At 44.5% G+C, this 12,817-nt stretch overlaps 1 protein-coding gene across 1 annotated transcript in view; it reads right to left on the bottom strand.

Moving 5' to 3' along the window:
* LOC137367180 (dynein axonemal heavy chain 8-like) overlaps positions 1-12,817 on the bottom strand; it is a 2,531,605-nt gene that overhangs the window by 2,478,541 nt on the left and 40,247 nt on the right. The window contains exons 2-5 of the mRNA XM_068028616.1: positions 8,990-9,124; positions 8,107-8,247; positions 7,877-7,956; positions 5,186-5,306 (exon numbers count right to left, since the gene is read on the bottom strand). Coding sequence (XP_067884717.1) covers positions 5,186-5,306; positions 7,877-7,956; positions 8,107-8,247; positions 8,990-9,124 — 477 coding nt within the window. The remainder of the gene's footprint in view (positions 1-5,185; positions 5,307-7,876; positions 7,957-8,106; positions 8,248-8,989; positions 9,125-12,817) is intronic.

Below are 12,817 nucleotides of genomic sequence, written 5' to 3' on the forward strand. Positions count from 1 at the left end.
TTCTTTAAACCGAATTACATGGCTTTGCACTGAAATAGGCCATCTGGTGTTACAAAAGCCGGAATTTCCTTAACTTGGGTAGTCATGGGGACTTGCCAGTTTCCTATTAATAAATAACTTTTACTGACGTAAGTGAAGTTGCCTACTCAGTCAATACAGTCTTCAATGTGAGGAATCAGGTACAAATCTGTTCGGGTCACGTTATTAACTTTTCAATTGTCAATACAGACTCCCTTTGATCATCAATAGGAGAATTCCAGCTGCTTTGACTAGGTTCAGTTAGGTCATTGTCTAACATGTATTGGATCTCCTCTCGGACTTGAGCCAATTTATCGGGGCTCAGTCGCTATGGCTTTTGTTTAATAGGTGGGATCTCCCCTACATCCGCATCATGAATGGCCAAAGAGTTGTGATCTGCTGGCTCCTACACACTTCCCCAAACTTTCTTAGCAGTGTAGCGAGGCCTTTCCTCTGTTTGTCTGTTAGATAATTAAACACTCTGCCGAACCTCCCTAAGATTTCTGTGTTAGCTAATTACACAGGAGGGTGATGTGTCTGAGAATTTTACAGGTTCCCTTCTTCTGCAGCTCCTCTTCACTGTGGTTTCCATCCTCAGCTGTCCTCACTGGCATAAATTCACTGTTTTTTCTTGTTCCCGATTATGATAATTCTTTAACATGTTTATGTGGCACATCCTTCCTGCATCTACCCTGTCAAGTCCTGTTAGAATTTTACAGGTTTCTATGAGATCCCCCCTCACTCTTCTGAACTCCAGCAAATATAATCCTAACCGACTCAATCTCTCCTCATACATAAGTCCCGCCATCCCAGGAATCAGTCTGGTAAACACCTTGCTGCATTTCCCTGGATCCCATGGTATTTTATTATTTTAACCATGTCTGCTATATGGGACCTTGTCAAAAGCCTTGCTAAAATCCATGTAGAAGGTTCCAGTGGATTGGAAAAATGCTAAGATAACGCCCTGATTCAAAAAGGGAGGGAGGCAGAAAGTAGGAAACTATAGACTGGTTAGTTTAACATCTGTCGTTGGGAAATTGTTAGAATCCACTATTAAGGAAGTAATAACAGGGTATTTAGAAAGTCAAAACGCAATCCATCAGAGTCAGCATGGTTTTATGAAGGGTAAATCGTGTTTGACTAATTTGCTAGAGCTTCTCGAAGATGTAACAAGCAAAATGGATAATGGGGATCCTGTAGATGTAGTATATCTGGACTTCCAGAAGGCACAAAAGGTTAATACACAAGGTAAGATCACATGGGGTTAGGGGCAATTTATTAGCTTGGATAGAGGATTGGCTAACCAACAGAAAACAGAGAGTCGGGATAAATGGGTCTTTTTCTGGTTGGCAAGATGTAACTAGTGGGGTGCCACAGGGCTCGGTCCTCAGGCCCCAACTATTTACAATCTATATTAATCACTTGGATGCAGGGATAGAAGGTACTATAGCCAAATTTGCAGGTGACAGTAAAATAGGTAGGATAGTAAGTAATAATAAAGAAATAAAGAAATTTACAAATGGATATGGATAGGTCAGGCGAATGGGCCAAAATTTGGCAGATGGAGTTTAACGTGGATATGTGTGAGGTTATCCATTTTGGTCAGAAGAATAGAAAGGCAAATTATTATCTAAATGGAGAGAAACTTCAGAATTCTTCGGTGCAGAGGGATTTGGGTGTCCTCGTGCTGAAAACTAGTATGCAGGTACAGCAGGTAATAAGGAAGGCAAATGGAATTTTGGCATTTATTGCTAAAGGAATAGAGTATAAAAGTAGGGAAGTGTTGCTGTAACTGTACAAGGCATTAGTGAGACCGCACCTGGAGTTTTGGTCCCCTTACTTGGAGGGATGTAGTGGCACTGGAGGCAGTTCAGAGGAGGTTCACTAGATTGATTCCAGAGATTCTAGTTCTTATGTTCTTAACTGCACGACCCTCATCTATCTTCCTTGTTACTTCTTCAAAAAATTCAATCAAGTTGGTCAAACAAGATCTTCCCTTCACAAATCCATGCTGACTATCCTTGATTAACCTGAGCCTTTCTAAGTGGCAATTTATCCTGTCTCTCAGAATAGATTCCAATAATTTTCCCACTACTCAGGTTAAATTGATTGGCCTGTAATTATTCGATCTATCCTTTGCTCCCTTTTTAAACATTAGCAATCTTCCAGCTCAACACCTGTACGCAGTGAGGACTGGAAAATGATGGTCAGACTCTCTGCTATTTCCTCTCTTGCTTCTTTGAACAGCCTAGGATACATTTCATCTGGCCCTGGTGATTTATAAACTTTCAAGGATGCTAATCCCATTAATACTTCCTCTTTCCCTATGTTTATCACATCCAATGCTTCACACTCTTCCTCCTTAACTACAATATCTGCATCGTCCCCCGCTTTTGTGAAGACAGGCACAAAGTATTCATTAAGAACCATACCAATATCTTCCGCCCCTACACATAGGTTACCTTTTTAGTCTTTTAAGGGCCCTACTCTCTCCTTCGTTACCCTCTTACTCTTCATGTATTGCTAAAACATCTTTGGGTTCACCTTGATTTTGCTTGCCAATATTCTTTCATGCCCTCTCTTTGCTTTCATAATTTCCTTTTGATTTAACCCCTTCACAGTCTATACTCCTCTCGGCTTGCTGTAGTATTGAGATCTTGGTGTCGGACATAAGCTTTCCTTTTCTGCCTTATCTTACTCTGTAGGCTCCTTGACATTCATGGGGCTCTAGATTTGGCCGCCTCACCCTTTTTCTTTGTGGGAACATGTTCACCCTGAACCCCTTGAATCGCCCCTTTGAATGCCTCCCACTGTTCTAACACTGATTTACCTTCAAGTAGCTATTTCCAGTCCACTTTCACGAAAGCACTCCTCAGTTTAGTAAAATTAGCCTTGCCCCAATTGAGAACTCTAATTCCTGTTCTATCTCTGTCCTTTTCCATAATTATGTTAAAACTGACTAAATTATGATCACTACCACCAAAATGCTCTCCCACTGCCACTCCTTCCACCTACCCATCTTCATTTCCTAAAACTATGTCTAAAACTGCACCCTCTATTTTGGACTTACTACATACTGGGCAAAAAAGTTCTCCTGAATGCACCTCAAGAATTCTGCTCCCTCAATTACTTTCACACTAAAACTATCCCAGTTAATATTGGGGTAATTAAAATCCCCTACTATTACTGCCCTATTGTTCTTGCACTTCTCAGAGATTTGCCTACAAATCTGCTCTTCTATTTCCCTCTGATGGTTGGGGGGTCTATAGTACACTCCCAGCAGTGTGATTGCCCCTTTTTTTTTTACTTTACCTCAATCCATATGGCCTCATTTGACGAACCTTCCAACATATCATCCCTCCTCACAGCTGTAATAGTTTCCTTGACCAAAATTTCCACTCCCTCACTTTCTTATCCCCCTCCCTATCGCATCTGAAAACCCTGTAACCAGGAACATTGAGCTGCCATTCCTGTCCCTCCTTAAGCCATGTTTCTGTAATAGCTGTGATATCATACTGCCACGTGTATGTCTGTGTCCTTAGCTCATCTGCTTTATTTGCTATAGTCCTTGCATTGAAATAGATACCCTTGAGTACAGCCAAACTCGTTTTTTTGTTTTCTAACCCTCGTTTCCTCTGTCTTCCGGACTCATCCATTAATTTTCTGCCTTCCATTTTCATTTCTGATTTTGACCCTCAGGACCCCATCGCTCTGCCAAACTAGTTTGAACCCTCCCCAACAGCACTAGCAAAACGTCCCGCAAGGAATTCAGTCCTGGCTCTGTTCAGGTGCAACCCGTCCGGCCTGTACAGGTCCCATCTTCCCCAGAGCCTGTCCCAATGCCCCAGGAATCTAAAGCCCTCCTTCCTGCACCATCTTTCCAGCCACGCATTCATCTGTCTTATCCTTCGATTTCTATACTCACTTGCTCTTGGTACCGGGAGTAATCCAGAGATTACTATTTTTGAGGTCCTGCTTATAAATTTCTTACCTAGCTCCCTAAATTCTGACTGCAGGACCATATCCCTCTTTCTACCTATGTCGTTGGTTGCGATGTGGATCACGATTGCTGGCTGTTCACCCTCCCCATTCAGGATGCTCTGCAGCCGCTCAGTGATATCCTTGACCCTGGCACCAAGGAGGCAAAACACCATCCTGGATTCATGTCAACGGCCACAGAAATGCCTGTCTAGTCCCCTGACTATTGAATCACCTATCTCTTAGGCTTTTCCAGTCTTCCCTGTGCCGCCGCCCCCTCCCCCCCCCCCACCCCCCCGTGCATTTGAGCCACCCGTGCTGCCATGGACCTGGCTCTGGCTGCACTCCCCAGGTGAAGCATCACTTTCCTCAGTATTCAGAACTGAATAACTGTTGGAGAGTGAAATGCACTCAGGGGTCTCCTGCACTATCTGCCTGATTCTTTTTGACTGTCTGGTGGTTACCCATTCCCTCTCTCCCTGCATACTCTTAAATTGCAGGGTGACCACATCTGATAACATGCTACCCATGAAGCTCTCATCCTCATTAATGCACTGCAGTGTTGCCAGCTGTCACTCAAGTTCCAAAACCCGGAGCTCAAGCTGCCTCAATTGATGACACTTCCTGCACAAATGGTTTTCAAGGTTACAGGAAGCATCCTGGAGCTCCCACAGTGCACAGGAGGTGCACTCTCAAGGTTGAAGCAACCCTTTATTTATTAGTTAACCCTTTGCTACTGTTACCAATACTACAACAGCTTCAAATTATTAACAAAATCTTACTAGTACTGATAAATCCAACTAAAAAATCAATACAGTTCACTAGTTAAAATAAACCTTACTCAAAAAAAATACCAGCTACTCACTTGCTCCTTATTATTAAGCTAATTACACACGCACCCTAACAGTAGTGTACTAACCCAGCTGTTTAGAGTTATTAGAGTCATAAAGAGTCATAGCATTATACAACACAGAAACAGGCCCTTCGGCCCATCGTGATTGTGCTGGCCATCAAGCATCTATCTATTCTAATCCCATTTTTCCAGCACTTGGCTCGTCGCCTTGTATGCTATGGCGTTTCAAGTGCTCATCTAAATACTTCTTAAATTATTCCCTAACAGCAGTTACTCATCAACCAACCATCACCTTTCAGCTTTGCTGTGACGTCACTGCTCATTTTCTTTTCAAACTCCAGCGCTCCTGGACACCTCTCCGCTGCTCTCCCAGAAGGTAAGTGCTCTAGCCGCAATCCTCAGGATGTATTTATCGGCTGCCCGCTCCGTGTTCTTCCCGCAGGTCCGCTCCTCTCCACTGTTCTCCCGGAAGATAAGTGATTACTTTGTGCCTGTCTTCAGTGAGGAAGATACAATAAATCTCCCAGAATTAGAGATCGAAGGAATCAGGTGGAATGAAGAATTGAAGGAAATTAGTATTAGTAAGAAGGTTGTATTGGAGAAATTAATGAGGCTGAAGGTTGATAAGGCCCCAGGACTTGATATTCTGCATCCCAGAGTATTGAAAGAGGTAGCTATGGAGATAGTGGATGCATTGGTGATCATCTTCCAAAATTCTATAGATTCTGGACCGGTTCCTGCAGATTGGTAGGTCGCAAATGTCACCCCACTATTTAAGAAGAGAGGGAGAGAGAAAACAGGGAATTACAGACCTGTTAGCCGTACAGCAGTTGTTGAGAAAATGCTAGAATCTATTCTAAAGGATGAGATAAATGGACATTTGGATAATAATGATCTGAATGGGCATAATCAACATGGAGTTATGAATGGGAAATCATGTTTGACGAACCTTTTGGGAGTTTTTTTGAGGATGGTACTCAAAGAACTGATAAAGTGGAGTCAGTGCACGGTATACTTGGATTTTCAGAAGGCCTTTGATAAAGTAAACAGGAGGTTGGTTAGCAAAATTAAAGCACATGGGATAGGAGGTAATATACTGGCTTGGATTAAAGATTGGTTAACAGGCTGTGAATAGTGGGGTACCGCAGGGATCAGTGCTTGGGCCCGAGCTGTTCACAATATATATCAATGATTTGGATATGGGGACCAAATGTAGTATTTCCAAGTTTACAGATGACACAAAACTAGGTGGGAATGTGTGTTATGAGGAAGATGCAAAGTGGCTTCAAGGGGATTTGGAAAGACTTAGCAAGTGGGCAAGAACATGGCAGATGAAATATAATGTGGAAAAATGTGAGGTTATCCACTTTGGTAGGCGCAATAGATGTGCAGAGTATTTCTTAAATGGTAAGAGATTAGAAAGTGTAGATGTACAAAGGGACCTGGGTGTCCTTGTCATAAAGTCACTGAAAGCTAACATGCAGGTGCAGCAAGCAATTAAGAAGTCTAATGGTATGTTAGCCTTTATTGCAAGTGGATTTGAGTACAGGAGTAGTGAAGTCTTGTTTCAATTGAATAGAACCTTGGTTAGACTGCACCTGGAGTACTGTGTGCAGTTTTGGTCCCCTTACCTTAGGAAAGATATTATTACCATCGAGGGAGTGCAACAAAGGTTCCTGTGATGGCGGGGCTGTCCTATGAAAAAAGATTGGGGAAACTGGGCCTGTATTCTCTAGAGCTTCGAAGAATGAGAGGTGATCTCAATGAAACCTACAAAATACTTAAAGGTAGATGGGCTAGATGCAGCTAAGATGTTTGCCCTGGTTGAGCAGTCTAGAACCAGGTGACACAATTTCGAAATAAGGGGAAGCCACTTAGGACAGAGATGAAGAGAAATTTCTTTACTCAGAGGGTTGTGAATCTTTGGAATTCTCTACCCCAGTGGGCTGTGGAAGCTCAGCCCTTGAGTATGCTTAAAGCAGAGATTGACAGATTTCTAAATACAAATGACATAAGGGGATATGAGGATAGTGTGGGAAAAAGGCATTGAAGTGGATGAACGGCCATGATCGTACTGAATAGCGGAGCAGGCTCGAAGGGCTGAATGGCCTGTTCCTGCTCCTATGTTCCTATTAACGATTTGGACGTAAATCTCTTTATTTTTCGCTTAACGTGTGTGTGTGTGTGTGTGTGTGTGTGTGTGTGTGTGTGTGTGTGTGTGTGTGTGTGTGTGTGTGTGTGAGAGGGTAAAAGGTAAAAGGCAACTTTCATATTTCAATCTGTGTGTTATTGCTTTGCTTCAATACTGGTTAAGTCTTGTTTTATAATAAACTGATAATTTTGTGGTTTATTAAAGAAACCTGGTTGGTGTATTATTATTATGGGATAAAAGTAGTCAATGATTGACCATATCAGTAACAAATATATGTTGTAACCTGTGGAGAAGTGGATCTAGAAAAACAGTGCAGTCCTCCCGCCTCGGTCGAAACCGTTCATCATATAGTTCATTATTTCTCCTTGCATGAGCTTGATACTACACTCTGTCAAATACTACCTTGATGTCAAGGGCAATCACTTTTACTTCATGTCTGGAATTCAGCTCCTTTATCCATGTTATGTGGTCTGGAGCTGAGTAGCCTGGCGGAACCCAAACTGAGCATTGGTGAGCAGGTCATTGCTGAGTAAGTGCCACTTGATATCACTGTCAATGACAACTTCCATCACTTTGCTGATGATTGAGAGTGGGCTTATGTGGCGGTAATTGGCTGGATTAGATTTGTCCTGTTTTTTTATGGGCAAGACATACATGGGTAATTTTCCACATTATTGGGTAGATGCCAGTGATGTAGCTGTTTGGGAGCAGCTTGGCTAGGGACATGGCTAGTTCCGGAGCACAGCTGGGATGTTGTCAGGGCCATAACCCTCGCTGTATCCAGTGCCTTATAGAAAGCTAGCCTGAGCTGCAAATCCCAAATATCTCTCTATCTGACTGTTGACATCAACTGGAAAGGAGATATGGTGACTCACCTGGCAAATAAGGCATTGCTCAGCTGCTTGATGAATGTGGGTGGTTGACTACGACACCCTTGATATGTCCGCTCTGAAGCCTGAAACGAACCAGAGGTGTAAAAGTTGAGTGAGCAGGTCACTTTCACTGCTTTTAGTATGGTATGGGTGCCAGGTCCAGCAGGCAGGGGTCTGCCTTGATAAGCAAAGCCTCCTGAAGCAGGTCACGAAAGCTGAGTCCTGTGAGGTACTGGGAGGTGTACAAGGCCTTCTGCATGCATGTCCCCTCTGCAGTTGCCATCTCTGCAGACCACCAGCAACTCCTTCTTCAGCAACCCCTTGGTGCTGGTGCATCTCTTCCTCCTCCTCTTCTTCATTCCAATCGAGTACAGCTAGAGCAACACCCCTCATCGGACTCATAATCTAGCCTCGCTTGTTCATGCGCGGGATAACCATGCTGGTCGCTGGCCAAAAATGCCCTTCACTAGAATTTGAAAATGTATAACTGTGGGAGAATCACCTGGATGTGATCTCCTGTGATCATCAAATGAGATCTTGCACAGAGGTTTGCTTGTTCCACACTGACTGGAATAATGGAGACCACTAATGAACAGGTTCAACTAAAATTTGCAAACACTCAGCTCAAGCTTGAAATCATGGCCAGCTGCTTGACTGTTGGGCCTGAAATGAACCTCAATAGTCAATCCCTCCACAACCAGGAGGGAAAATGAAAGAGTTGAAATAAGCTTAAAAAAAAAGTCTCACTATCTAAATAGCAAAGAATTAGGAAGAGGAATGTAAAATAAAGATTAATACAAAAGCAATATACGTCAGATGCTAGAAATCTAAAATTAAAAACAGAAAATGCTGGAAATACTCAGCAGGTCAGGAGCATCTGTGGAGAGAGAAACAGAGTTAGCGTTTCAGATCGATGAACTCTCATCAATCTTTCCAACAAAAGAGCATCGACCTGAAACATGAACTCTCTCTCCAAAGATACTGACTGAGCTGCTGAGTACTGCCAACATTTTGTGTTTTTATTTTATAAAAGATTGCTCCTCCAGAAATGACTTGGAAAAATAGGAGACAAGACTAAATTAAAACAATTCAAATACAGCAAATAACATTACTTACAGATAGGGAATCCAAAATGAAATCTTCCACGGCAGTTTTCGCCAGCTCTAGTCTTCCAGCCAAGATTTCAATAATGTATCGATAAGCTTCATCAAACTTCTTTCTTCTACTCTCCCTTGCTTCTCTGTACCTTATCTAAAAGTCAAAAGTGAAGCACAAAATAGGTCAATTTCCCGTCAAGATACAAATTAAGTGGGTGAAATTCGGGTTTGGGCACGATGACGTCCCTTGAGGTTTCAAAATGACGTTTGCAGTGTGCACGCACACTTCGAAGGCAAAATGTGCCAGACACCATATCAATAAAGAGGTTAGTGCGCCAGCCACTTGCACAGCAGGCTGATCAGAACATCAATGGCTACGTCCTTGCATACACTACCAATAAAGAGGTAGGTTTCCAGAACCAGTTGAAGACTGGAGCTGCCTTCAGAGACAGTGTCATCAGTATACAACACTGTCTGGCATGAAGTCCGAGTACTGAAGCTTTTAACAATCATTCAAAATCTTAGGCTTATCAACACCTTAATGAGCAACCATACGTTCCGCAATTATCTAGACCAGCCAATTACAAATGCTCAACAATGGTCTGCCACAACAGTGCTCACATTAGCATATTTTAACATCTGTATGGCAGATATGCTCTGCAGCAAAACCCCAGAGGTTTGTCCATGCAGATGACATAGCACTGCTGATGAAGACAACAAAGCAAGTAGGACACTCACAAGCCTATAGGAATGCTGCTTCCGGAATTGGTTCCTGGCCCAGCAAGCCACTCAGCTGTATCTAGCCGCTACAAAGTCAAAAAAACAGAATGGAACAGGACGGATCACCCAGCACAGACCTAGGCACCGGAAACGACAAAGGCAAACCCAGCCTTGTCGACTCTGCAAAGTCCTCCTTACTAACATAATCATACTCACTGAACCATACCTTACAGACAATGTCCCAGGCACTGCCATCACCATCCCCGGGTATGTCCTGTCCCACCGGCAGGACAGACGCAGCAGAGGTGGCAGCACAGTGGTATACAGTTGGGAGGGAGTTGCCCTGGGAGTCTTCAACATTGACTCCGGACCCCATGAAGTCTCATGACATCAGGTCAAACATGAGCAAGGAAACCCCCTGCTGATTACCAGCTACTGCCCTCCTTCAGCTGAAGAATCAGTACTCCTCCATGTTGATCACCACTTGGAGGAAGCACTGAGAGCAGCAAGGGTGCAGAATGTACTCTGGGTGGAGGACTTCAATGTATATCACCAAGAGTGGCTCGGTAGCACCACCACTGACTGAGCTGGCCGAGTCCTAAAGGAAATGGCTGCTAGACTGGGTATGCGGCAGGTTGGTGAGGGAACCAGCAAGAGGCAAAAACATACTTGAGCTCGTCATCACCAATCTGCCAGCCGCAGATGCATCTGTCCATGACAGTATAGGTTGGAGTGACCACCGCATAGTCCTAGTGGAGATGAAGTCCCGCCTTCACATTGAGGATACCTTCCATCGTGTTATGTGGCACTACCACCATGCTAAATTGGATAGATTTCAAACAAATCCAGCAATGCAAAACTGGGCATCCATGAGGCGCTGTGGGCCATCAGCAGCAGCAGAATTATACTCAACCACAATCTGAAACCTCATGGCCTGGCATTTTCCCCACTCTAGCATTACCATCAAGCCAGGAGACCAACCCTGATTCAATGAAGAGTGCAGGAGGGCATGCCAGGAGCAGCACCAGGCATACCTCAAAATGAGGTGTCAACTTGGTGAAGCTACAATACGGGACTATCGGCATGCCAACTTGCATAAGCAGCATGTGATAGACAAAGTTCAGCGATCCCATAACCAACGGATCAGATCTAAGCTCTGCAGTCCTGCCACATCCAGCGATAAATGGTGCTGGACAATAAAACAACTAACTGGAGGAGGTGGCTCCACAAATATTCCTATCCTCAATGATAGGGGAGCCCAGCACATCTGTATGAAAGATAAGGCAGAAGCATTTGCAACAATCTTTAGCCAGAAGTGCCAAGTTGATGATCCATCTCGGCCTCCTCCTGAAGTCCCCTACAGCACAGATGTCAGACTTCAGCCAATTCGATTCATTCTGCATGATATCAAGAAACGACTGAAGGCACTGGATATTGCAAAGGCTATGAGCCCTGACAACATTCCGGCAATAGTACTGAAGACCCGTGCACCAGAACTTGCCGTGCCCCTAGCCAAGCTGTTCCAGTACAGCTACAACACTGGCATCTATCCAGCAATGTGAAAAATTGCCCAGGTATGCCCTGTACACAAAAAGCAGTGCAAGTCCAACCCAGCCAATTACCGCCCCATCAGTCGAAACTCGATCATCAGTAATAGTGATGGAAGGTGTCATCGACAGGACTATCATGCGGCACATGTTTAGCAATAACCTGCTCAGTGACACTCAGTTTGGGTTCCACCAGGGCCACTCAGCTCCTGACCTCATCACAGCCTTGGTTCAAACATGGACAAAAGAGCTGAACTCAAGAGGTGAGGTGAAAGTGACTGCCATTGAATCAAGGCATCATTTGACCGAGTATGGCATCAAGGAGCCCGAGCAAACCTGATGTCAATGGGAATCAGGGGGAAAACTCTACGCTGGTTGGAGTGACACCTAGCGCAAAGGAAGATGGTTGTGGTTGTTGGAGGTCAATCATCTCAACTCCAGGGGATCACTGCAGGAGTTCCTCAGGGTAGTGTCCTAGGCCCAGCCATCTTCAGCTGCTTCATCAATAACCTTCCTTCAATCATAAGGTCAGAAGTAGGGATGTTCTCTGATGATTACACAATGTTCAGCACCATTCGCAACTCCTCAGATCCTGAAGCAGTTTGTGGAGACATGCAGCAAGACCTCGACAATATCCAGGCTTGGGCTGATAAGTAGCAAGTAACATTCGCACCACACAAGTGTCAGGCAATGATCATCTCAAACAAGAGAGAATCTAACCATCTCCCCTTGACATTCAATGGCATTACCATCGCTGAATCCCCCACTATCAACATCCTAGGGGTTACCATTGACCAGAAACTGAACTTGAGTAGCCATATAAATACTGTGGCTACAACAGCAGGTCAGAGGCTAGGAATCCTGCGGTGAGTAACTCACCTCCTGACTCACCAAAGCCTGTCCACCATCTATAAGGCACAAGTCAGGAGAGAGACGGAATACTCTCCACTTGCCTGGATGGGTGCAGCTCCAAAAACACTCAAGAAGCTTGACACCATCCAGGCCAAAACAGATTGGCACCCCATCCACAAACATTCGCTCCGTCCACCACCGACACACAGTGGCAGGAATGTGTACCATCCACAAGGTGAACTGCAGCAAAGCACCAAGACTCCTACGACGGCACCTTCTAAACGCGCAACCTCCACCAACTAGAAGGACAAGGGCAGCAAATGCTTGGGAACACCACCACCTGCAAGTTCCCCTCCAAGTCACGCACCATCCTGACTTGGAACTATATCGCCAGTCCTTCACTGTTGCTTGGTCAAAATCTTGGCACTCCCTTCCTAACAGCACTGTGGGTGTACCTACCTCACATGGACTCCAGAACAAAGAAAGAAAATTACAGCACAGGAACAGGCCCTTCGGCCCTTCAAGCCTGCGCCGATCCAGATCCTCTATCTAAACATGTCGCCTATTTTCTAAGGGTCTGTATCTCTTTGCTGCCTGCCCATTCATGTATCTGTCTAGATACATCTTAAAAGACGCTATCGTGCCCGCGTCTACCACCTCCGCTGGCAACGCGTTCCAGGCACCCACCACCCTCTGCGTAAAGAACTTTCCACGCATATCCCCCCTAA

This window comes from Heterodontus francisci, chromosome 3, assembly GCF_036365525.1.
Source record: "Heterodontus francisci isolate sHetFra1 chromosome 3, sHetFra1.hap1, whole genome shotgun sequence".
NCBI lineage: Eukaryota > Metazoa > Chordata > Chondrichthyes > Heterodontiformes > Heterodontidae > Heterodontus > Heterodontus francisci.